Source organism: Pararge aegeria, chromosome 9 (assembly GCF_905163445.1).
Source record: "Pararge aegeria chromosome 9, ilParAegt1.1, whole genome shotgun sequence".
In the NCBI taxonomy this organism is placed as follows: Eukaryota; Metazoa; Arthropoda; class Insecta; order Lepidoptera; family Nymphalidae; genus Pararge; species Pararge aegeria.
Genome location: NC_053188.1, coordinates 3,902,250 through 3,930,211, shown reverse-complemented (window position 1 = coordinate 3,930,211; position 27,962 = coordinate 3,902,250). Strand labels below are relative to the sequence as shown.

Here is a 27,962-nt window from a genome sequence, read left to right as displayed (position 1 = left end):
CGCAATGGAAGTCCTGTTATTGGGATGATGATAAACAGAATATTAAAACAAAAGTTTGAACCAATGTCTTATAATATTATAACGTTACATTAAAACTTAGAACCAAACTTATTACTGTAAGGATCATGTCCGCGTGGAATGGTGCCAAGAATACTAGCTGGCTTTCTTCGCTGAACAGCCTTGCTGATCCTTTGCACAAAATATGAGCCAGCCCTTCTGTCACCAGATGAGGTAATCAACCGGGGTGTCCTGTTAGACTACACGGCCCTTTAAGGCAAAAGAACTAATACGTAACACTCCATTCAAAGAGAGGCATAAGTACGTCTCTTGCCGTTTTCTAATGGCAAACTGTTTTTTGATTAGTAAACTTTTACGAAACGTAGGAAACGCTTTAACCGGATGCCTAATGATTAAGGTGATGCATAGAGAAAAAAAGGTTTCACCCTTCAATCAATTGGGGTGGTTGGTAGACGTCCGGGAGGTATACAACGGGTTCCCCGGGCCTCTAATAAAGCCAACACATGCCATGACGTGGTGGTTTTTAGTTTGGGTATACCTTCTTTAGAGGGGGGTGTCCCACATAACCTCCGTACTGCCCAAGGGTAGAAATAAAGTATTTTCCAACACGCCAAAAGAAAAAGGGATAGTGAGCGGGACTAACGCGACAGCACTTGTTCTCAAAAGTATTTATATCATGTTTTGTAAAATTTTAAATATGCGGCGTTATTAAAGTGATTTGTTTTAATAAATATCATCTTTTATGACAATAGGTATCAGATCCGTCACACCTTGCTCTTAGTTAACACTGCGGGTATTAATCACGATCAAAATGTCAAATAAGTGTGTACACGCATTGTAGTTTTCTCGTTTTCGAGGCGAGGGCATATCGACGATTTAAATCTATTCTCTTATGCTATATACACATAATATGAGCGTATCCATCCAATACTAAGGGTCTTACAAATAAGCGTGTGTTACAGTTAATTTATAAAGTGGGTAAATAATTAAACTTTTGATAAATATTAATTCATATTTGTCAGATAGTTTATTAAATTGATTAGGATTTTCCGCACTACGTGCTTTCCGAGGTACAGGCTATTACAATCGCTGCTATCAAAGGTCACTTTTGTTTATTTACTGTGGGAGAAGTGAAGTTTGACAGCAGTGATAGCAAACTTTAGGCCTGTCTCAAGACTGTCTCGGGGAACGTAATAGTACCTAGGTACGTACTATCAAGAAATTCATAGTAACAGCTCGGAGTTTGAAAATCTCCCCTGTACCTCGGAAAGCACGAAGTTACAAGTCCTGCGCCTGAACTCTTTCCGGTCGTGTTGGATATGCCGCTCCATCGAACTTGGAGAGAGAGAATAGAAAGTGCATCTGTGTTTGCGCAATCTTGCATTGTCTTGTCTTGCAATATAATATTGTCTAAAAATCTCGCCTGGGTACCTCGTGATCTGCAGTTGAATATGACAACCACCATTAGACCAAAAAGGAAGTAAACGTATACGATATTCCATGTTTATTTTTAAGACCCTAAGTAAGCTATTCTAGTCTTAAGATATGTAAGCAATATTATCGTATTCTGCTCGTGTAGAGTTTTGGTTGGAGAGTTCAGGATTAGGATCGGTAGTCTTGACAGCTGGCTTCCATAGCGATGTTGGGGTGAACAGTTCTTTCCCTCTCTGCAAAATTACAAAACCTTATTATATAATGTAATAATGTGTTTATTCCTCACTTTTTCTTGTGCATATCCCACGTTATATGAATTCGGTACAATATATTCTCCAAGTTTGTAAACAGTGGTATTGACATTTTTTTTTCGACCGACCTGTCTCGACCTTATTCCCTTTTAGGGAATATTGGTGGAATAACAACCACCTTCCGGTTCAAAGGTGTAAAGTTAAAAACCAATTTGATTTTGTTTATTTTTTTGTTTTAAAGTCGATAAAGGTCGGTTCAAAAATAAGATCGGGAGTGTTCTTAGCCACACATTTAAGAGCATATAGAAACCGTACACGACTATTATTAAAGCATAAAAAACTACTCCACTTTAGAAGTGTTTCTCGAACAGCATGTTAGTCAATTCATTCCATTTAGCAGTTAACAGTCAATATTTTACCCTAAATGTTCTAAACGTTTACCATAGAATGGGGAAATGGGAAAAGTTTGTGAACTAGCAACATTACGTGGGTAGAAAAGAGGCGTGCGCGGGGAGTTTTCACTGTTTTTGGACACAATGCACTGCATGCAATAACGGCTGAGTGTCCGTAGCTATATTTGATGAAAATTGATCCAAAATGGCCGCCGCCACAAAATCATTACATACACGGATTACAATTTTTTTCACAGCTCCCTCAATATGGGTATCAGATGAAAGGGCTTGACTAGCAGAATAATGTACATTATATTGAAAGTCATACACGAGAAGTTTTAGTTCGAATCAGATGTTTTGTAATTATTAGAAGATCTCATCCTTTTTTTTTTTTTTTTAATTATGAAAATTTATTAACAGTTTGCCGTGTGGTGACGATTGATAAGAATGGGCGAGCATCGAAAAAGTTGAGATCGTAGTAAAAAAAACACACACACATACAGACACATAGAAGCACACTCGCGAACACACACGCACGCAAGCACACACACATACGCGCATTTTTACATGCTGCGACGAATCAATTCCTGCCTGATTGTTTTGATCGTTTAGTCTAATTGTTTCCTTTCTTTTTTACGTCTTGTTCACATTTTTATGTTGTTAACTCTCATATATTTATTTATTCAAAATGCCTAACACTTTTACAGTTTTTCAAAATCTTATATAATTATGTAATCTTTGCGGCCTTAGATTTAAGTGAAAGTATTTATAAATCATTTTTTATTGTAACACTGTTGATTACGAATAAACAAATAAAAAAACGGGACGCAATAATAAGAGTTACTTACATAACCATGGTAAAGGGCCCAGCATACGCCAATGGGGAAAAACACAAGTGTCGACAATCCGATAGCCCATCCCAGTAGTTCAGCAAACAAGGGGAAGACATAATCCTCGTAGGCCGGCGACGTCCAGTTTGCAAACACAAATACTAGGACACTCTGTAAGGGAAATTATCTTTATCTTTATCATCATATCAATCCAATACATTAATGAGAAGGGCTTAGGCAGTACTCTACCACACTGGCCCAGTGCGGATTGGAGAACTTCACACGCCTTTGAGAACGTTATGGAGAACTCTCAGTTGCCTTGTGGTGACAGCGGATCAAAATACTTCCCGCGGCCTTCTTACGAGGACTAAGGGAATATAACAGAGAATGTTCAGCCGCGTCCTCTGTACTAGGTACTACCATCTACTCCGCTCACCACACTGTCTGGCCAGTGCGGTAATTATGGGAAAAATCCTAAGCGATTTAATGTTACGGTGCGATGTAGCGTAGAAACCTTGACTTACGAGTTACTCGTACCAAACTCTCTAACAGGTTAGCCCGCTACCATTATAGACTGCATTGCAATGGAATTAAAAAAAATTAAAAAAAAAAACGTTCTGTTAGGAGAGACCTTGGTCCAGCAGTGGACTGATATACGATAACGATGAATTACATCACAACATGTCAGTATCAACATGCATAAAATTTTCCAATTACATAAATAATATGAATAAATATAATAGTTCAGATAATTAGGTAAATAACCTAATCTTAGATTTTAAACCGATATAAAAGACTTATCGAGGACCCAGGGTATTTTATTGACGTTGTAAATCATACTAATCATATAATCATAGTATCTTACTATTTCTACTTAACGTCAGATAAACGCTTAAGGCAAATATTTGTTTGGATAGACATGTTTTTTACATAAAGAATGAGTGAAAGAGATCTAGTGAGGTGGAAAGTAAAGTAGGTTACTTTTTACAGAAAGAGACTAAGTAGTCATCAGCTATGACATCATATTTTGATACTTAAACACATGTATACATATGAACTTTGGCTTATATGTCTTACATGCAGGAACCGATCTTTATATTTAGGTCGACATGATCTGCATAGACAAAATTAAAAAATAATGGGCTTATCTCACTGGCCAGGTAAAATTACAGCTTACTTCTATTGGAATGAAATTAAAAGAATTAATTCTATTTCAATCATGCAATGATTATTATTGTAAAGTATAAACATTATATCTGTCTGTATTAATATAACAATACGTATAACAAATATATAAATAACTAAGTAAAGCTACGCAAGTTAAATTCACTTTTAATTTTTCTTTAATCCATGTAACCGTAGCAGCTTAGTATGGGTTTTAAAATAAATTAATAAAATGGTATTTAAATAAATCATAATAATAGATATCAAACGTAAAATATAACACATTTAAAGATAACAAAATAATATAGATTATTAACGCGTTTCGTTCTACCTAAAAATTCTTTCTTCTAGAACAAGATATGTTTCTTTAATTAATGGCCAGAGGTCAGCAACCTGCGAAATGCGACAACATTGGATGTGAAGCGGCTCTTTAGTCCTACAAGCAAATGTTCTTTATTGTATTAAAAAAAACGTTCATAATCGAGAGATTGAAATGGTGCCTATTGATTTTTAGGAGATGAGGCACCATTTAACTCTTTGCCACGACACACGTCGTCACTGTCTTCACTCCGTCGGAAGCAGATATTTTTCGATGATAGATTAGTTTTTTCTATCAAAAATCTTTATTTATGCAAGCAATTTTTATGGTTGGAATGAAAAATATTTTTGGCTCTTTAAAAACTTGACCAGAATATGGAAATTGTAATTTTTTATTCTTCCGACAAAAAGGTTGCCGACCCCTGGCCTATTGTAAACTTACCTACAATACTGGAAGAATTTTTGCGATAGCTTGTCAGCACTTAGTTACACAGTTGCTATATTCGATTAAAGTCCTGATTTTGTACGACACAGGTGTCGTGACTACGCGCAACGCGTTCTTTTTTTTAGTAAAAAAAAAAAAAAAATTTGGTTTATTTTTGTGGGTAGATTTTAAAATGGTAATCATTGAACTATTAATCTCTATATTTCTATTCATACGTGAAGCAAAAACTTTGTTCCCTTTTTTACGAAATTGCGCGTATGTAGGAGTATAAAAAATTCCCAAACTTGTAGTTTATATAAAAAAAGGAGTATAAAATACATTTTTTTACTATTATGCATAAAAAATATATTAAATAATAAAAACATTACACTCACTAACATGTATTTGGCACATCCGCAGATATTTTTTTTAATTATTTTTTTTGCTAAAAATGTTTGAAAAAAAAAGGCAAACAGTGTCAGTGTCCATCAGGAAATCTGTGATAATAGAAGGGTATATAGTAATAACGTTCGCAGTCAAGATATTCTGCTACTTTAAATTTCTCAGTTCAACCATTTATTCTGCAGGATGTTTGTCAGTCAGAACAAAGCATTTTATAATATAGATTTAAGAGCTAAACTTACAATACTAGCAACAGGTACAGTGACTGTCCACGTAGCTTTCCAATACGTTCGCATCACAACACCAAGTTTCATGTTCATGGACGCCAAATCGCTAATAGCACGGTTGATGCCATAACTCCAGGACACTGCGGTACACTAGAATAATAAATAAACAAATAATAAATAAATATACTACGACAATACACACATCGCCAGCTAGACCCAAAGTAAGCGTAGCTTGTGTTATGGGTTCTAAGATAACTAACTACTTATAATATATATCTAAACAACCAGACACTGAAAAACACACATGTTCATCACAATTACATTTTTCCAGTTGTGGGAATCGAACCCACGGCCTTGGACTCAGAAAGCAGGGTCGCTGCCTACTGCGCCAATCGTCCGCCGGCCGTAGAAGGAACATATAATAAATTTTATTACTTTCAACTAAAAAATTGACTGTCCTCAATTATTATCCATTATTATCCAACCATGTTCTTGGTGCCAATTTCCCTGTTCCAAGATCATGTAAGACCCAAACCACATTAGCACTGAAGTTGATAGTCACTCTGACCGTTTGTATAAGTTCATTTTTGTCATGGACCACTTGAACCTTACTTAATGTTTCCTTCATTTTGTTTTTTTATAGTGTGTGAGATATTTTGTTATTATATTCTCATTCACAAACCTTCTCTTTTCGTTATATTGTGTTATTATATATATAACTGTAACTTATTATATATTTTCATATGCTGTGTTTACTTTTAAGAAAACATTACACTTAAATAGTGGTGGTGAATGATATTTTCGTTCATCGTTAATGCAAGGTATATCTTAAAATGAAATTAAAACGCACAACGCTCCTAAAAATTAGAGATGCGTGCCGGGAAGACCCCGAAAGACTGTCCAAACCCCTTACTAGGTACTAGGCTATCACTTCTACTTGCATATAGTATGATTCTAGAATGAACAAAAGAATATAATATGAATGAAAGCAAAGAAAAGACATCGTCTCGAGCAAATTTCTCAAAGCTGAGGTGATTTAAACCTTGTCGTGTTCCTTTACGTAACTCCATATCACTCGGGGCTTGGCTGAAGATACTCGCAGATAAGAATAAATTAATATTCATTGGATTCTGTCTAAAAAGATTGGGGACAAAATACCTTTAGTTCGGGAGCTAGTGGTGGTAATATTTAGGTTTAGCTGGTCAAACTTTACATTGAAGATATTGAATTAATTCTTGTGAAGACTTTATACTGACGCCAAAACTGACATTTTCTCCTTTCTATCCGTCATAATTTTTATAAAATTGAAAGAGGGTATGTGTTAATTAAATGTCTTTTTCATATTGAAAGAGACATAAAGAGATTTAAAGATTTGTGAAAAAAAATCAGCACAAGTTACCTCATACTCGTACCTCTTTCAATTAGACAGAGACTTAAAAGTTGCCACATGCTCTCTAACTAAAAAGATCGCCTCAAACAACGAACTGAGCAAAATACTTTAGGGTGAGTTCTTCAGCTTGGAAAGATTGTCTCGGAATTACTTAAACGAGTCCATGTTATAATTTAATTTGCAAGCTCTCAGACTCAGGCGGACGAAAAGCGATTTGTTTTTAAGGGTTTATTTCTTATAAAAAGCTGAGAAGTTTATCAAAATAAGCTAGAATATAGTTTATATCTGTGTTTATATAAACCTCCTGTAAAACTTTGTAACTCTTTAAACTTTACTTGCATTTTTAAATTAAAAAATAGATTTTATCTATATAATTGTAATTATATGCTGTAGCAAATAAATAAATAAGCAGTTGCTTGTACATTTGGATAATTCAAGAATATCAGTAACTTAATTAGACTGTAGTCTGTGCTGGAAGTATTTTCTACCTCTAAGGCTTATATTACAAGCTTCAATAGCATAGATAAAAACTTACCTCAGCCATGCCGATCAACAATATAGCCCAGGAGGCGGTGTTTATATCTAGCAGCGTGAATAGTAACACACCACCACTGAAGCACATCGGTAGTCCCAGAAGGAAACATGTGAAACAGGTACCAGCCGTCACCTAAAAAAACACGTATTTAATTGGATTAGCCGGTTTTTTAGGGTTCTGTTCCGTTCCCGTGTAAAACGAGACGCTTTTGCTATGACGCCAGTGTCCGTCTGTCTGTCTGTCACCAGGTTGTACCTCATGAACCGTCATAGTTAGACAGTTGCAATTCACAGACGATGTATGTTTATCTTCCACACACTATCTATAACACAAGCTACGCTTATCTTGGGGCTAGATGGCGATGGCGTATTGGCAATAGCCGAAATATATTTATTTATTTAATCATTTTTGTTACAATATCATTTTTGATAATAACCGGGAACTCGAATGGAAGGAGTTTACTTGCTTCTCGAGATGTTCCACGAGCTTCAGATAAGAAAGAGCTTCAGAACTAGGCCTTTGTTAAAATTATTAAAACTTTTAAATTAACGTTTTAAAAGGAAATAGTAATATTTTTTACAACAGTCCTTTTTATTTGTTCCAATACAAGATAACCCTAGACTGCAATAACACCTGGTTGTAAGTGATGATGCACTCTGAAGATGTGCTGAAGCCCCATGTATGGAACCCCTAATAGCTCGGCGGCACGTTTTTGCCACGGTCAAAGCCTCCCTCCCACCAGACCAGACTAAAAAATTAATCATCATTAATTATCATTTGAGCCTGCGGACGTCTACTGCTGAACATAGGCCTTTCCCAAGAAGCGCCAGCTTACCCGGTCCTCAGGTCCGGTTCCTCATCCACCTTATCCGAATCACTCTCTTTATGTCATCGGCCGTGCTGCCTTTCAGCACAATATCCCGCACTACGCAGCGTGTTTGTGGTCTCGACTCTAGAACTTTTCTGATCCAACGGCCATCGCACCTACGATAGGCATGGCCTGTCCATTGCCATTTCAACTTGTGTAATAGTATGAGCTATGTCAGTGACTTTGGTTCCCCTGCGGATCTCTTCGTTTCTAATTCTATCCTTAAGGGAAACTCCCAACAAATCCCTCTCCATAGCTCGATGAGTGACCTTATATTTGTGGATCAGCTCATTCGAGAGAATCGAGGGAAGGATTGAAAGAAGGTTGAAAATTTAGAGAAAATTCAGAAATTATAAATTCCCAAATTATTTGGAACTGTCCCAATCCCATTTGAAACTACAGCGCTTACCGATGCGTCAGGGTGATCTTTATACTTATCTTGAACATAGCTGTATATTGTTATCAGTAGTGTAACAATAGGGTTTGGACCCCTTTTGAAATATCCCGTTTACTAAAACGTAAGTTCAATAGCCCATTGAGGCGTAGTTTTGCAATGTAAATCCGCTTGGATGCCGGCTTTGTTTACACAGCTTTATTGGATTACTCGATACCTTTTTCAATTTAAAATGAAATGTTACAATTTTTGTTTGATGAAGATTACAGTTTTGTGTTTTTAAAATATTTTTATGATACACTTTGTAGCAGTAAACTTGCGAGTAAATGGCAGTTTTTTGTTTTATTAATATTTCATTTTTAGAGTGCCCCTAATTTAGATATGTATTTTACAATACAACTTTGAAAGGATATGCAACATATCTTGCCAACCCTAGCGTAGGTAGCATAGTATCATATTAATTCAATGGTCGAAGGTAATTATATTCCACGTCAATTGAAACTAGCCTTCTGCTCCAATTTATATTATGATTCCGTAATACCAGATAGTAATAGTGGCAATAGAAAAACACTTCGATTATATTTATTTCTGTATACAACGTGACTACGAAATTCAGTTGAACGGTGCATAAGTATGTTTCATAAGAAACCACCCTGCGAAAATATGAAATCAATAGAAGCATATTATTTTCCTTATAAACGAATTCAAAATATTCTAATTGTTTACTTATAACAACCCTGTTGAAGATAAAAGACCGACACGTGCATAATACTCTACACGACGCGTACCAAGTAAAGAGAAGGGAGTCAATTGATTTTAATTTTGCATGTGATGTTACGGCTGTATCGAATTTCTTTGAGGAAAAATTATGGCAGTAGTTTCCTCAAAAACTATTAGCGTTTCGGTTTCACAGTTAAGTCTCAGAGACTGTACATAATGTTTCTCTAGAACCTGTGAAGTGTTTCGGTTTTCATTTACACGTTGCATAATATTCGTATACATTATAAGCATAATATTTTATCATTAACTTACCATCCAGTACCTTTTCCTCAACTGAGGCCACTGGTCCACAATGGCAGTATTGATTGCCTCAATACCAGCGAACTGACAGCCGAGACCCAGTATGAATAGCATGAAGAAGAACATGATCGACCAAAATTGTGGAATAGGCATTTGGAGCAACGCTTCCGGATAAGCCACGAATGCCAGCCCTGGACCTTGTTCAGCCACATCTGTTAAGAAGAAAGAAAGGATAGATTGTATTATTGTGAGTTTGGTTCAACCCTAGAGTTCTCTACTTTTTCGTCACACAACAGCTTCTTGAGTTATTTTATTGTAGAGTTTTTTAATCTATTTGCAAAAACAATATTTTTCGTAGCAAAAAAGTATCCAGGTTATTTTATAATCCGCAAATTGCCAACTATTTGCAAAGTAGATTAAACAAAAAGTGTTCAAAAGTGCAATACCCCGCGTTTTGAAGAGTTGAAAATACTCTATTTGCTCAAATGTTTATTATCATAAGTAACATCAAAATTTCAATATATATAAAGGTAGACGGAAAGTTGGACAGATTGCTCGGATACTAGCTAAATTTCAGTGTCAGAAGGATATATACGTGCCAGAAAAACGTTAAAGCTTTAATACAGTAAGTTCAGCAAACATTTATCAATCAGATGTTTTATTTTTAATCTTATCTATAGATTCAGTAAAGTGAACATTCTTTGCATACAGATAGGATGGAAAAGATTACAGTGAGCGCCGATTTAAGACGATAACATTTTCAACCGGTTTAGAAAAAAGGCGGAGGTTCTCAATTCGTATTCGTTCTCAATGGTGTATCATACCTCAGAGGTTGTCCCATTTTAATTATGTGAAGATTTGATGCAGAGGTCTTGAAAAAAATCGGCGGAAGTTATAAATGCAAACCTACCCACTAAAAAGAGATTTAAACAAATATTTTAGAAAAAAAATCTACCTATATATATCTACTTTTGTAAAACAACTAAAAAGCAAGAAATAAATACTTTCTACAACATTTTTAGGTCGGTGCCAAGTTAAATGCCAAAGTCTTTTTTTTTAGCCCGCTACCATCTTAGACTGTACGAAACTTAACATCAGGTGAAGTTACAGTCAAGGGTTAACTTGTAGTTGAAAAAATAAATCTTCTTGAAAGAGAAGTTCTTTGTGGGGTAGAGAACATGAGTTTTTATTGATTCACTTTTATGCATTAACATGCCGTCTTATAACGTTGCAACGGTACTAAGGATATAATCGACTTTGTTATTAACAACAAATACCCATACAACTTTTTAACAAAATAACCACTTGGCAAAGCAACTTATCAACAGATTACAGATAGTTTGAGTATAGAAAGTAGATGTTAGTTAATTTGTGGCATAAGTTAACATTTTAATCACAAATAGTACAACTAGAAGCAAACACAATCGCTGGCTATTCAAGTGTAGTAAGCTCAGGATTGGGAGATAATGAGAGATAACGCAGCTTCAAAATTAAATTAACCCGAACAAACATTACCTAATTGAATATTAACAGCGATCTTTTAATGCATATTATTCGCTCTAGGTATCCATTTAGGTATATAACAAGTAAACAGTACACTTTTGTGTTATGTAGGATTTATATCAGAAGTGTATATAAATCACAAATCATGTAATTTCATCAATATAAACACAAGTGGTTCAGGTTATAACAAGTATTTTTTTTCGCTCTAGGTATCCATTTAGGTATATTACAAGTAAACCGTACATATTTGTATTATCTAGGATTTACATCAGAAGTGTATATAAATCACAAATCATGTTATTTCATCGACATAGACACTAGTAGTTCAGGTTAAAAACCACTATTTTATAACTTTTGACGTGACGGAACCGTGTGGTGACGGAAGAACGGAATATATTTCTTATATTAGGCTTACTTGAAATAAATGAATTTTGAATTTTGAATTTGAATTTTATTCGTCCTCTTCCCGCGGGTGTCGTACGAGGCGACTAAGGGAATATAATGTAGATCAGCAGCGTCCTCTGTATTATAAATACTAACTGCTGCAAACATCCCGTGGGCCCAGCGTAGTGATTATGGGCTAACCCTTCCTTTAGGACTGTAATAGGTAGATTGATTGATTTTATAAAATACTAAATATTAAAAATTAAAAATTCATTTATTTCAAGTAGGCTTAATTTATCAGCACTTTTGGAACGTCAAGGCAGTCTGTTTGTAGTGACTCTACCACCGGTTTGGAAGGCAGATTCGACTGAGAAGAGCCGGCAAGAAACCCAGCAGATTACTATGTTCCAACATCATTCAAAATTCAAGTTCAAATTTTTTTTATTTATGTTGACCTTATTACAGGCACTTATGAAGCATTCATACATTTAACAATTTACACTAATATTATTGATGGTGATAACTGCACTGCATTCGTTAACTTAAAACTAAAGCTAGGAGGGTTCCAAACGCGCCCTGGTCTAAGAAGAGCCCACAACAAACTTAGCCAGGTTTTTTTTGTTATCACCATCTCACAGTCTAGTTAATGTTGACCTATGAAGTAAGAGCAATTCATAACCAAGATTTTTATCATACATGTAATCCTTAATATTGTAATAGGAACTTTCTACAAGCTTACGTTTTATATAAACTTTGAACTTATTGAGAGAGTTCTCAAGGATTTCATCTGGTGATTTCTTATAAAAAGATATACAATTACCCTCAAATGAATTACTAAATTTATAGTTTAGCAATCATCAAATCAATTCATTTTATAGTTTAGCAATCTTAGGATTTTTTTGTTTTATGAGAGATGAGAGCGGAGTGGCCTGCTTCCAAGCAGCCTTGTCGGTATGTTATTCATCAATCGTGCAGTAACCACGATTGGTTAAATGTTTTTTTATATAAAAGTTAAACTAGCATCGAAAAATTATTTAAATCAGTGTTAGTGTAAGGAGCATTATCTATCGTTGTCATAGTATATTTATCACTGTTTACTTATTATAGATATATATTTATATTTATATTATATAAATATTTATTATATTATTTTTATGTATTTTGTATATATAGTATATTCAAATGTTATTGTATTAGTATGTAGAATTTTGTTATTATTTAGATATATTAAATATACTTAGTAGTTATGAAGTATATTGTACCTTTATTTGACCTATACCACAATTAAATCTTCTTACTCACATCCTGGGGTAGCTGGAAGAGATCTCTTATAGAGATAAGCTTTCCTTTGTACACTTCATGTATCTTATGTTCACAATCACAATTTATGGTACATAAATAATAAATAAATAAATAAATATAATGATTTTAATATTAATAATCATTCAATTTCATCAACAAAAACATAAGCTCTAGTTTGTCGAGAAATCTGGATTAGCAGTTTACTATACATTAAATTAACACGAATTTGAATTATTTTAATGAACTAGTTGCGCCTCGCGTTACTGCCCGCGGTAAATAAGTCATTCGGTTGCTTAGTTTGATCGTGGAGGATGAAACCTTTGGGAATTTGATGTTTTTTCAGGTGTAAAAGTAGTTTAAACTACTCTCCATCTTGAAAAGGATTAGCAGGCGTAACTTTGCGTAATTCTCAACTTTATACTCTACACCAACAAATCTTCAGCCATGAATTCTTTACGCACCATGTGACATCGAAGCATCCTCAGGAGATGTTGACTTTACAATGAATAATTGTTAAGAATTATTCATTGTAAAGTAAACATCAGCTGCAAAGTAGCAAAGTAAGCCTAATTTTCATAATAATTCTATGCCAAAAATCAAGTTGTTGGGTTACTGAGTTATGACGTGAAGTAGAGACAAACAAATATATACACTTGAGTATTTGTAACATTAGTATGGATTTAACTTGAACAAGAGTTGCCAAATTTGATAGCGAAATTTTATGTTTTTAATTTATAATTACTCCATCCATTTGCATAACAAATAAACATTTTTTAATGTTAACAGCGCTAGTTAGCCCAGAGTTGTAGACTAGTAGTTTATTACACAGCGTTAAAGTTTAATCGAATTTAAATTTATTTAACTTGAAAAACAGTGATCTTTTAATGTGTATTGTTTGCTCTATCCATTCGAAGCATAATTAAACAATTCATGTTTGCAACAATACAAATAGCTATGAGAATCGATAGATATTGGGATCCCAAAGTGGTGGAATGGCGACCCCGGTAAACGCAGCGTTGGTCGGCCCGCAACGAGGTAGACAAAAGACATCAAGCGATTTGATAGGAGCCACTGGAAAAACTCCCTTCGAAAGACCTATGCCCAGCTGTGGATGTCAATCGGTTGAAGTGAGGATGATGATGAGCAATGTACAATACATTTACGTCATAAGAGAGCATTTTAGTCACAAATAATTTAATTTCGTCAACGTAAACACAATCGCGAGCTAGTTAAGTGTCGCACTCGAGCTCAGGATTGGAGATAACGCAGTTTCAAAATTGAATTAACTGGAACAAACATTACCAAATTGGATAGCAACAGTGATCAATTAACGTCTATTATTTGCTCTACCCATTTATGCTGCAGACAACATACTGATGAATTATTGCGATTTCTGGACGATTTCTTCGGGATTTTCGGAGCAATGGGATGAGAGACAACTTTACTATGAATATAGTTATATAATACGCGTTTGGAATTTATCTATTAAATAACGTAATTTCTATTTTATGTGATTAGGACTTAAGCTTCATTTTCGGAGGGGGGGTCACATCCCGGGGTCACGCACATCTAACTATTCTAAGTTATATGTGTTAAAAACTTAGTTTAGCGTGTCGGTTTCAATTGATTAAACGGTAAAGGAAAACATTGTAAAGAAACCTGCATTCCTTACAGTTCCATAATGTTTGCAAAGGCGTTAGACGTCCACCAATCCGCACTGGGCTAGCGTGGTGAACTACGGGCTCACCCAATCTCATTGTGGAAGGAGAACCCTATCGACTAAGAAGTTAGCGTTCCGGTACGATGAAGTGTAGATACCAATTAGAGGTATGGGTTTAATATAATCGATATACCCAGGTTAGTTCGCTACCATCTTAGACTGCACCATCTCTTACGAAAAATTGAGATTACAGCTAAATGCCAACTTATAGAGAAGTATAATTTCAAAAGCTCTATTAGGTCTTGTGATGTCTGACACCTCACTGGTTGTACTGCGAACAGCGAAAACAATGAATATGTTTGTTTAGAGAGAGGGTAGTTGAAAAATTACGGTCAATTGAACGCTCGGACGTGCAGTTGTTTACAGAGTGCTGTCCGTGGCAAGCAGCAGTCCGTACGGATTAATCAACTCAACGAATCAATACGTGGCAGGGTGTATTACGTTTCGTCTATCTTTTATATGATATTACGGATGGTTGCCAATGTGTGTGTTTTGTGTGTGCGTGTGTGTGTGACTTGACGAATCAAAAGTTCTTATAAACTAGGCCTAGATACTGGGACCAACCACTTAAAACCACAGCGCTCACCGTTTCGCCAGGGAGCTCCTGTCTATTAATTTTAGAACATGAACACTAAATAACTGTTCCGTCTTTATTCAAAGTATAATTCATCGGTAACTTAAAATATTTCTCACGTTGTATCCACGCTGAATAAATATTAACCAATGCAAATAATTGTCTAATTAAAATGGCAATCGCCATATTCACAAACAATAGCCGTTCCACAAATAAAAATGCTTTCACTAGACGAGCAGCACTGTATAAGTAACTGCGATCAGGAGTGCACCAATCAGAATGGATTAATCAACTCCAACGGATCAATATTCGCTGGGTCGTGTTTTATTTCGTATGTAAAGTTACCTTGCTACAAACAAAGATAAATAACGAGATAGAGTTCAAAAACTGAATACAACCGCGCCGCATATTACAGACGATATATATTTGTACATTGTTTGTTTTTAGACAAATTATATTAAAAATTCATAGCACTTTCGGGCTGAGTGAGTTCGAATTTCAGCACGCACTTCTTTGCTAAGTCGTTTGAGTTTGTAGCAATTAAAATATAACTTGCTGAAACCGTTAAGGAAAACATCGTGAGGAAACCTACATGCCGGAGAGCTCTCCATAATGTTCTCAAAAGTGGAGTCCACCAATCCACACTGAGCCAGCTTGGTGGACTACGGCCTATGCCCCTCCTCATTGTGGGAGGAAACACGTGCCCTGTAGTGGATAAAGATGATGATGAAAAATATATGTTTTGTTTGGGAGATAATAACTTAGTTTATTTGTGAATCTATACTACGTTAATCACGCCAGAACGGCTGACCAGAACTGGATTAAATTAGCACGTACCACTTTCAGTCTATAATTTACCGACAAGGCAAATTTGTACTGAATGAAACATATATAAAAAAATTTAATACAGGTAACTTAAGTTTACCAAAAGTTTGATGGTTGGATCAAATAAAAAACCTAAACCCGAGTGCTAACAGACAAACTAAAAAAAAAGATGAACAGTTAACATTTTCATCCGCGCCGAGCCACAAGTTGAGTTCGTTAGGGATTTGAATTGAGAATGCAATATTGTTATATTGGATTTCGTTTTGTTTTTTCTTTATTTGGTTTATGTGTATAAAAATGTTGCATAATATTAAATTGATATCTGACATAAACTTTGCTTTATTCAGGACTTAACGTAGCCCATGCTAGCCGTAGCCTATGGCTCTTAAAGTATCGCTATGCCAAAAATCAGGCAAATCTGTTGATCTGTTGCTGCGTGATTGAAGGTCACAACATAAGCGTAAGCGTGTCATCCCACAGGAACTTAGATTTTTTTTCCGGGATCAAAAGTTGCCTATGTCAATCTCCGGCCCATAAACTATATCTGTGAAAAATTCACATCAATCCGTTGCTTTTTTGCTGCGTTATTGATAGACAAACAAACAAACTTTCTCTTTTTATAACTTTAAAGACGAACAACTTCATGTATCACATACATGATTTTATCAAAACTTTAACCGTTTACGCAGCGCACGCAGCGGAAGCTCTTAAAAGGAAAAAAAACACCGATTTTGAAACATTTGTCAATGGTGCTATTCTACGATTGTATATTTGATTGCCGATTTGTGCAGTGAGCATCGACCCTGCTTTCTGAGTCCAAGGCCGTGGGTCCGATTCTCACAACTGGAAAATGATTGTGTGATGAAAATAAATGATTTCAGTGTCTGGGTGATTATCTGTATTTTTTAATTATTTATATATATTATTCTTAAATATTCACGCATCTTAGTACCCATAATACAAGCTACGCTTATTTTGGGGCTAGATGGCGATGTGTATATTGTCTTAGTATATTTATTTATTTACTATTGATCTCAGTGTGATGATATATGATACCTATAGCCTTCCTTTATAAATGGGCTATCCAACACAGGCAGAATTTTTCAAATCAGAATCAGAGGTCCTGAGATCATCGCATTCAATTAAAGGAAAAAAACTCTTCAGCTTATATATAAGTATACGATGTAAACGCTTACCATGTACGCTGACTCCCATCATTTGAGCTTGGAAGCCTAGTACGGAGAATATCGCGAACCCAGCATATATGGATGTCCCGAAGTTCATGAGGCAGACGAATATCGCGTCGAACTGACAGTTGTTGCGAAAATTGTTGTATGAGGCCAAGGTTATGAGAGACCCGCAAGCAACACCGAAGGAGTAGAAGATCTGTTGAAAATAACAAGTATATTACCATATCAACCCATTACCAGGGCACGGGTCTCCTCCCACAATGAGAAGGGGTTAAGGCCATAGTCCACCGCTCTGGTCCAGTGTGGATTGGTAGACTCCACAGACCTTTAAAAACATTATAGAGGACTCTTAGGCATGCGGGTTTCCTCGTTTTCCTTCACCGTTGAAGCATGTGATATTTTAATTGTTAAAACGCACATAACTTTAAAAGTTCGAACTCGGCCCCCGAAAGTGAAGTCGAAGTCCTACTCACTGGGTTATCACCGCTTCTTATACTTACTAACATGCAATTTTTGGATGGCAAGTTACCATCCTACCGAAAAAGACAAACTACCAGGCGATTTAACGTTCCGCTACGATGCCATGTAGAAATCAATAATTGCCATATTCAGTTCACCCCGTTATTTAGTTTGCATCATAACTTGCTACCAGGTGAGATAAGTAAATCAAGACAATTTTCCAACACGCATAGCTTGGAGATTAATTTCAATCTACTTTGAGAAGGCCTGAACCCAGCAGATATAAATAATTTTGATTATTAAATATACAAAATTATATCAAAAGAAAAAAAACATTTTTTTTTTACATTTTCTTCTCGTGTTAGTGTCCATCTTCATTTAGCGTCGACTTGTATTAGTTATTAAGCATGTTGTAGCTACCTATAAGTTGGATCACACGTGTTTCCAATAACTAAGGCTATTATCATGTAATGTATTACATGTGATTCTGTTGGTGGTGCTTTGAATAAATAAGTAAATAAATACTCTTAGTAGAGTATAACAGAAAAGTAATTAAATATCTACGAGCTCTTTAACCAAAAGAAAAGCAGTTTAACGAGCAAATGTATTGGAAATGTATTTGTTTAGCGTTTGGACAGCTTAACTAAAAGTTTCCTTGAACATAACGGAAAAGCAAAGCATGAAGAATCTTGCTAAATTATTTCCGACGAAGTTTCTAAAGTCGCTCAGTAGCTTGAGTGAAAAAAATGACGAAGAAACGTGGTGAAAATTTGCCTTGTATAAAACAGCGTGAATAAATTTGTAACTTTTTATTAATAGCCACACAATTTGCTCGAATTTCTAACTTTATTATGTCTTAGGTTGTGTATTTTTGAAGGTATAGCAAGAGAATTAAGGCGGGTAGCCCTTTTGTCCGCACTGAAAATCCGCACGCATTTTTTTAAGCTCGTCTAAAATCTTGGACATCGAGTGACATAGTGTATCAACGAAAATAAAACACCAAAGTTATTATTTATGTTTATTATTAAAATTCATAACTATGTTTTTGGAAATTTCAAATCCTGTGTATTAGTAAATTTGTTTTACTCAAATGAACATGCCGTCTTAACGACACATGGTCAAAAGTAAATACATTATAAATTTAAAGTATTTTTTTCCATTACGAGTTAGCCCTTGACCGCAATTTCGATATCCTGGTGTGATATTCAGGGATGAAAAGTTATATTTCCACCTCCAGGGTGCAAGCTATATGCCAAATTTCAATATTAATTCGTATATGAGCCATATATAGAAACATTGCCTTTTTAATATTAATCATATTAATATTAAACCACTAATGAATATTTTTATGAATAACATACATAAATACTTATAATATACATATAAACACCCAGACACTGAAAAACATTCATGTTCATCTCACAAACATTTTCCAGTTGTGGGAATCGAACCCACGGCCTTGGACTCAGATAGCAGGATCGCTGCCCACTGCGCCAATCGGCCGTCTAGTAGTACTAGGATAGACTAAAAAAAAATATTGAATAAAATATAAAAAAATTTCGATTCTGGATTTTTTAACCATACCATTAGGTATAACATTTTTGTGTATCTTTAAGGTTATCTAAGTGGAGAGCTTCCATTCTCTTCCTTGTCTATTTGTATTTAAGAGGATGAATAAAAAATTTGTTGCGCGCAGGACATACCGCAAAGTATGTACGACACGTTGCGTAAGACATGAAAATGTACGATCAGCTTTAAGAGAAAATTGTTACTAATAAATCCTTTTAAGGGATTTATGTTTGTCAAGACAAGTTTTCAAAGTTTAATGGGCGACCGAATAGCTTTTCGGGACAGATTTAAACTACACTTCATATTTAATTATCACGTAATGGTGATCCAAGGCTGTAAATCAGAAGTGCATCAATTATTTTGAAAATAGCAATTATTAAATTCCAAATGGCCTATTGTCGTGTTTCGAATACTAGATCAGCACTTCTCTGATGCACCGCTCAATACTGTTTCAGAAAGGTCATTAAACAAATATTCTTAAATGTTAGTTATAATATTTACGTTTAGTTCGTAAGACTATTCCAAATATGGAGTTAGTGGCAATATGACAACCTCTTTTTAAGTATTAGGACAGACGGATAATATCTTTTACCATCATTATTACAATTTTAGGTGTTTTTTTAGAAGGTTTTGGCATTTAGTATGGAATACTGAAAAGAGGAAATATGCCAAGACACACTGTAAAATTGATGTGAATACAAAAAAAAAAACGTATCGGTTAAAAAAGAAATATTGGTTTATGGATAGTTTAACCCGGTGTAATTATAGTTGCGTGCGTCAATGAGTTGATAAACGTCGTAGATAGGGACACGTTATTATAGTTACCCTTATCAGTTAATTATCAAAATATTATTTAGATACCAGAGTACTCAAATTGAGGAAGGCAGGGCAAATCCTACTAATATTATAAATGCGAAAGTTTGTATGGATGGATCGATGGATGTTTGTTACTCTTTCACGCAAAAACTACTGAACCAATTTGACTGAATTTTGAAATGGAGATAGAATAACAAATAGGCATTACGCTATCTGTAAATTATCCCGAAAAAATGTAAGGTTCCCCCAGGATTCATGAAAAACTAAAAAACCGCGTATGAAGCCGCGGGCAGCAGTTGGTTATTTATATACATATATTGCTGCCAGTTCTAGTACCCATAAACAGGTTTTTTTCAACTGTGAAATGGTGCAGTAACTTCTTTATTTTTTTAAAGGGATATTGCGTGTTTGTTTGATTAAAATTGTCTTAAACTACAAGTTTTACTTCGAATATTACTGATTAGGGTCACTGCTCGCATAAGTAGGATCGGAAACGTTGACATTAGTTTTAGTTTTTCGTACCCAAAGGGACCCCATTATGAATCCTCTGTTGTCTACCAGCTCGTCCGTCCAGCTGGCTGTATCTCAAAAAGTTAGATTAACTACTTTAAAAAAAAATTTAAAGTAGTTAATCTAACATATAATATATGGTAGATATACTGCTGTAATTTTATCTGTGGTATACATACCATATAGAAAATTATGTTTTCATCCAAACATGTAGTCACGTGGTTACATAGTTATGACAACAAGAAGCAGTTAAATAATATATATTTAATTCAACTTGAAAGGGAATTCGCCAAAACTATTTCCGAACTGGCAATAGCTATATTTAGCTGAAAGGACTTCCCACCTAAGCAACCTAAGACCTTATGTGTATGAAAACTTCGTGCTACGTATTGTAATGATTGTTTATACTGACTAGTTTGTTGACTCCAGTTACTGCAAAATCTTAAAAAATATCTTAAATCTTGTTTTATCGCCTCTAGCATCTTTTAAAGAAATTGTAAAAAACGTGAATTCAAAGATCATCGGGGATAACTATTTCTGAGGACTGGGCAACCAACGAATAACCACCAACCCACATTGCGGCAGCTTGGAGAGACTATGCTCTAAAACCTTCTATCCTATGAAAGAGGAGACCTATGTATAGCAATATTTGAAGTGCAATTGTATATACATAAATAAAATAAATAAATAAATACATAGTAAACTAATATGTCAGAAAATAACTTACTTGAGAAGCTGCGTCACCCCAAACTCTTGCAGTCAATAAGATCTCCCAATCAGGCAACAGGTAAAACAAGACACCGTCGCCAGCGCCCTCTAATGTTACTCCTCTAATGAGTAAAGCGGTCAACATGACGTATGGAAACAGAGCTGTGAAGTACACCACCTTCCCGGCCGATTGCACACCCTAAAAAACCAATCATCATCATCATCACCCACTACACGGCCGTTTGATTAGAGTAGACCTTATTACAGGCACACCATATCATCTGCATACCCTGTGCATACCCTCTATGCACACCGCTGTACACACACAGCGATCTAGCCCCAAAGTAAGCGTAGCTTGTGTTATGGGTACTAAGATGACTGAAGAATATTTTTATGAATATAATACACATAAATACTATAATATACAGATAAACACCTAGACACTGAAAAACATTCATGTTCATCACACAAACATTTTTGTAGTTGTGGGAATCGAACCCACCGCCTTTGACGCAGAAAGCAGGATCGCTGCTCACTGCGCCAACCGGCTGACAATTTAACTTCCTTTCATATCTTGCAAAGCAACATACTAGTATGTCGGTCCTGATCATTATCATTACCACCTAGTAATAATTGCTACATCTCAGGTAATAATTGCTATCAGGTATCGATAATCAATACCTTAGATACCTCTAAATTATTGATTATCGATACCTGTAAAGTAACGGTGATTATCAGGTATTAGTGATAATTGTACTGACAGAGATCCTAAATGCATACATATACATAAAACAACTATATACATACTTGCATGTTATAATTATAATTTTTACTTTTAATGTCAAACATGTATACTAAACACACTTGCATACGTTCACTACACACACCTTAGATATATTTACATATACATAGCACCACTATAAACATACTTGCAAGCTATTATTATAAATTTTTTTTCTTAAAATCTCACACTATTTGCTCGTTGTGTAATTTTACCTGTGTAATTGAGGAAGGCTGACTAATGAAACACAGTTAATACTAGTTCAGTAGTCAATGAACAATTGTACCAACCTAATAACTGTAACCTATAAATATTATACATCAAAATAATTCGTAAAGTTTTTACATATTTGTAATTGCTATGTGTAAAATATGAAAATTATGTAAATAATTTAAAAAAAAACAACGTCTAAAATATAGGAACGATGATTTCAGCGCGGCCTGTTTTCAGTGGCGTGCATACAGGGAAAGAAAATCCACAGTACACGTTAAAGAAACTTAGGAAAGGGCAGGCTAGTTATATATTGTACGAGATATAACTAGCTTATACGATATATAACTAGCATACAGTTATAGATCGTACGATACGTACCCTTAATATTTTATAAATCGTGCTGCAGTTTTTCTCCATTTTATATTATCTGCATACCATATATGCATACCACTGGCTGTTATGTGCTAGCTACGCTTATTTACAAACCTTGATAACACACAAGAAGGCGACCAGCCAACAGAAGAAAAGGCAGCCTACTAGATGCCATTGCATTGAGCCCCAATTTTCCCATGTCGCCTCACCTCTGCCCAGAACTCGTTCACTGCAAATAAATAAAGTTTTTACAGAAAGTACTTAAGAATCCCCCCCCATCTTCCCCCATCTTCTTCACTTCGACTTCACTTTCGGGGGCCGAGTTCGAATGCCAACACACACTTTTAACTTTTAAAGTTATGTGCGTTTTAACAATTAAAATATCACTTGCTTCAACAGTAAAGGAAAACACCGTGAGGAAACCTGCATGCCTAAGAGTCCTCAATAATGTTCTCAAAGGTCTGTGGAGTCCACTAATCCGCACTGGACCAGAGTGGTGGACTATGGCCTTAACCCCTTCTCATTGTGGGAGGAGACCTGTGCCCTGTAGTTGGCCGGAAATGGGTTGAGATGTCGATAAAATAAAAACAAAATTGTGTCATCCGTGAACCCTTAGAAGGACCCTTGGAAGTTTACTTACTATCATTGCCAGAATCAATATTATTTTAATATTGTTGACGTTTTTTTATAAATTATAATCCTTATTTTAAGCACATAAAGGTATGTCAAAAAAGCTGACATTTAAAAATAGCACTGCAATCAATGCTTTATGCAATAGCTCACCTTCTCAATGTATCGGAAAGAAGTCACATTTAATTATCACGTGATGCAAACAAGCGTAACGGCCAGCGATATTACGACATGACAATATTATCCGAACCACGTCGGACAAAACCGAGTGACTCGAATGGATGGGGAAAACGCTACGGTATAGGACAAATATGGGTACAATATAATTAATGATATGTTCTTATTATACTACTAGAGTAACGACGCAAGACGCGGTTTTTCTAAAAATTTCTAAATATCTTATATTTCTATATAATTAAGAAGAAATTTTTTTTCTCATGGGGTGAAACCGCGACGCATAGCTAATATAACTTGTACGTGCGACCATAATCACAATCTTCGTTATCAAATACGGGAAAGAGCAAAATCTGTGATTTATGATAGTATCGATAAAATTCATAGATATTGGTGATAATTAATGATTCATATACTGACCGATTGATAAACCTTGGCATTGAAAGAGTTCATAATCGTATAAATTATCAATTAATAATCGACTTAAGTTCACTTAATATCGACTATATGATAAAATCGATGTTGGTTTATACCATTATAGATAATACTTAGACCAATAAACCGACTTTCAAATGTTTGAAAAAAGTACCTTAGCCTGTAAAGTATTTAAAAGGTTAAGTACACGGTGATAGCCGAGTCGGTAGGAGCTCCTACTTTCGGGGGGCCGAGTTCGAATCCCAGCACGCACCTCTAACTTTCTAAGTTATGTGCCTTTTATTAAGTAATTAAAATATCACTTGCTTCAACAGTGGAGGAAAACATCTTGAGGAAACTCCATGCCTGAGAGTTCTACATAATCTCTCACAGGTGTGTGGAGTCCACCAATCTTTACTGGGCCAGCGTTGTGGACTACGGCCTTAACCCCTACTTATTGTGGGAGGAGACCCGTGATGGCAAGCGATGATGCAGCCTAGGTTGATTGCGCTTGCCTAGAAGATACCTATTCACTCTTGATTTGAAGGTACTCATATTGTAGGCACTGGGGAAAATGGTAGCTGGAAGGGCATTCCAGATTTCAAAGAGCACTCGACAGGTATACTAGTGTTCAACTAAATTTTCCACTATCCTATTTTCAGCGCCATCATCAGAACCTGATCATCTATCTCAATGAACCCTAACTAATCATCATCATCATCATGTCAACCCATTACCGGCCCACTACAGGGCACGGGTCTCCTCCCACAATAAGAAGGGGCTAAGGCCACCACGCTGGCCCAGTACGGATTGGTGGGCCTAATTAAATAATATTAATGCGAAAATGTGTTTGTTTTAACTTACTTTACGCCATGACTTAACAAACAAACTACTTGATTTTTAGTATAAAGTTAGTTGAAAGGACGGAGAGTAAAATTGATACTAGCTAGCTAACTACTTTTATCCCAAGAAAGTAAAACGGTTCTCACGGGATTTGCAAAAGAATCTTAATAAACGCGGACAAAAACGCAAACAACACCTTGGAAGGGTATATTTATGAAGATGATTCTAAAATGCTTGAAGGAAAAATAAGATAGCCCACCTGAGGTTAAGAGCAAAAACAGAGCAAAACTGTGCAAGAAATGCAAGGAACAAGGCCTTTTAAAAATGTCGCCTTGTGTCAATCAACTTGAGGCATAGACATATATGTAGCAATGAATACAGAAATGATAAACTAAATGTGGAGACTACTGGCAATTGATTTTTGTGATTTTTTTGAAAATAAGTATTTTTTTCAGAAATAAGCATATCAGCAGTACCTACTTCCCGAACGAGCTCTATCACAAAAAGCTTCAAATAACTTGTTACGAAACAGAATACTATGCTTACTTATAGTACTCCTCTGATGCCAAAACTCTATTGACATTGTTGAACCACGGGATAGTTTGCGTTCCGTTCCAACAGTTTTTCCCATCGTAGGGTTGAAGCCCTGTCAGTTTGCATATATCCCCGATGCTCATGCAGCGACGCATGTAGTATGTGAGATCGGTTGCTGCGCCTGTGTTGTTTTCCCTGCAATTTTTGTCGTAGGAACCGCTGTAACAGACTAAATAAATACGAATAATTGTAGCCTGCATCATCATGAGTCTTATTAGATAGAAGCAGGCGTTACTTTGCGGAAATCCATGATATATTATGAAAATTAAGCTTAATTTGCAAAAGCAGGAGAATCTGTGTGGTGTAATTTACAATTTCTTCAAATTATATTATATACTCCACACCAAACAGATCTTCGGCAATGTACCCTCTACGCAAGTTTCTCTCCGAAACCGGAGCGTCCTCAGGAGATGTTAAAATATGACATTTTAAAACCTATCGACAATTATTTATTTAAAGTTAATGGTAATCCGTTTAAAAATGTCAAGATTCAAATTTAAAACGATACCCTTCACAAAAACTCACTCTTCGTATTATATATAAAGGTATATCCCACGATTATAATTTACTCGTCAGTCATAAAATAAATATACGACTTCAATATACTTTTAACGACTGTGAGTAGGGATTCTATTTTATTTCTATGTACGAAGAATGTTAAGTTTCCCGTTTGAATTTTGAGTCTTGTGAGATAATATTGTGAAATTATTGTCGTTTTATCTTTTATTCAAATTTTGCAATGAAAAGTTATATAAAAACGTCTTTACAGCCAAATTGAATTATTATATTAAGCATTATGCGCTTTTGTTGAGGTGCTTTCATAGTCTTATTATCTTAATATATATAAATCTCCTGTCACGATGTTTGTCCGCGATGGACTCCTAAACTACTTAACCGATTTTAAATTAAATTGACACACCGTGAGCAGTCTGGTCCAACTTAAGAGATAGGATAGCTTAGATCTTTAATTATAGTCGCAATTTTATTTTATTGCAAATTATTTGTCTATAATTAATTGACAGTCACATGTTATATATATACTACTATACTCATTTAAGGCTTAGCGATACTGAATACTTTAAAAACAATATCAAACGCAGACGGAGTCGCGGGCAACAGCTAGTTTCATATATAAATAGCAGCACTCAGTGTGTAGCCTAACTTTGCTCTGTTTTGAATCACGTTGTTAGATCGCATTTGATTATGGACATTTAATGATTATAAAAGATTTTATATTAGCTAAATCTACATGGCACTAAAAAGTTAGACCTAGATTGGAGAGGTTAGAGTAATTACATTATATCATATCTTGACATACTTATGTTTTTGTGATAAGGAAATTCTTGACCTACCAATGCATATATTTAAAAAATGTGTAAAAACGCATTTAGTACAGCGAGGTTACTATACATTTGATGAATTCCTCAATGACAAAGTAGAATGGAAGCAGCCAGCCTCGCTTTCATCTCCTGTAAGATAGCAAAATGATTGTAAATGTTGATGTTGGAAAAGAGCAACTACTGAGTTTCTTGCCGGCTCTTCTCGGTAGAATCTGCTTTCCGAACCGGTGGTAGAGTCACACAAACATGCATACTTGACGTTTCAAAAGTGCTTATAATGTAGGCCTACTTGAAATAAATGAATTTGAATTTGAATTTGTTACAACCAGTGGTTTATTTTTATACTATATATTCATTATATTAAACTACTACAATTTAAGTTTAAATCGTTTGTATACTTACAGTCAGTGTTAAAATCATTCTCACATGATCCCCAAGCCAAGTCCCCGCCAATGGATATAAAAGTATAGAATATAGTCCAAGCCACGATGATCATGTAATACACAGAAATCAAACTGATCACAACCAACGTGCAGTATCCCAAACCACTAAAGAACGGAGCAATAGAACTAAATGCTTTGAGGGGACCGAGTGCGGTGTATTGCCCAATATAAAGTTCCAAGTAGAATATTGGTAGACCTATTACTATCAACATTATGAAGAAAGGGATCAGAAATGCACCTGAAACAAAAAACGATGTATTAAATTTCGTCAATAAATAAAAATACATAAAGAATAATTTAATTGAAATAGTTCAAGAGTAACAAAAATAACCAACGTACCAAAATTAAATCTAAAACGAATTTAACGCTATGCTTTACCCAGATCATTTGATTATTTAGTTCCAAAAGATGTGGCAAGGAATAAAAATGATTGTTTAGTTCCAAAAGATGTAGCAAAGAATAAACAAGAACAGATGCGGACAAGTTGTGATAATACTAAAACGTAAAATTATGCAGTTTAAGTGCTACGCGTTGGTTCAGATAATAATTTAAGTATAGGTTTAATTCTGTTTTATATCGCGAAGTATTGAATCGGGAGAATGCAATGTGTGTGGAATTGGACAACGTTAAATTGGCCAAAACACTACGTTTTTAAATTACAGTTAGTGCACAAGTTACAGTCTATAATATAAATCTGTGTGTTTTCTGGGCCCATTATTCTATATCTTCAACATAACTCCTATTGTAAGAAATTAGCCTTGAATGAGTCCTAAAATAAAGACGAATGGGAACCTAGATTTAAGGACGCCATATCTTGTATGGCCTCAGGACTCACAGGACTTGGGACACAACAACACACACAACAGTTCCAGTTGGGAACAGTTCCATTCTACAATTTGGATCTTTTTCAAATTCTCATTATCCCTAAAAA

The 27,962-nt window shown here is 35.2% G+C and overlaps 1 protein-coding gene across 1 annotated transcript in view; it reads right to left on the bottom strand.

Annotated features, from left to right (window-relative positions):
* Positions 1 to 1,556: 1,556 nt before the first annotated feature.
* Positions 1,557 to 27,962, bottom strand: part of LOC120626445 (sodium- and chloride-dependent glycine transporter 1-like) — a 37,580-nt gene continuing 11,174 nt past the window's right edge. The window contains exons 3-12 of the mRNA XM_039893970.1: positions 26,991 to 27,269; positions 25,201 to 25,417; positions 22,708 to 22,822; positions 21,247 to 21,426; positions 17,172 to 17,361; positions 9,680 to 9,879; positions 7,386 to 7,517; positions 5,476 to 5,610; positions 2,944 to 3,096; positions 1,557 to 1,685 (exon numbers count right to left, since the gene is read on the bottom strand). Coding sequence (XP_039749904.1) covers positions 1,557 to 1,685; positions 2,944 to 3,096; positions 5,476 to 5,610; positions 7,386 to 7,517; positions 9,680 to 9,879; positions 17,172 to 17,361; positions 21,247 to 21,426; positions 22,708 to 22,822; positions 25,201 to 25,417; positions 26,991 to 27,269 — 1,730 coding nt within the window. The remainder of the gene's footprint in view (positions 1,686 to 2,943; positions 3,097 to 5,475; positions 5,611 to 7,385; positions 7,518 to 9,679; positions 9,880 to 17,171; positions 17,362 to 21,246; positions 21,427 to 22,707; positions 22,823 to 25,200; positions 25,418 to 26,990; positions 27,270 to 27,962) is intronic.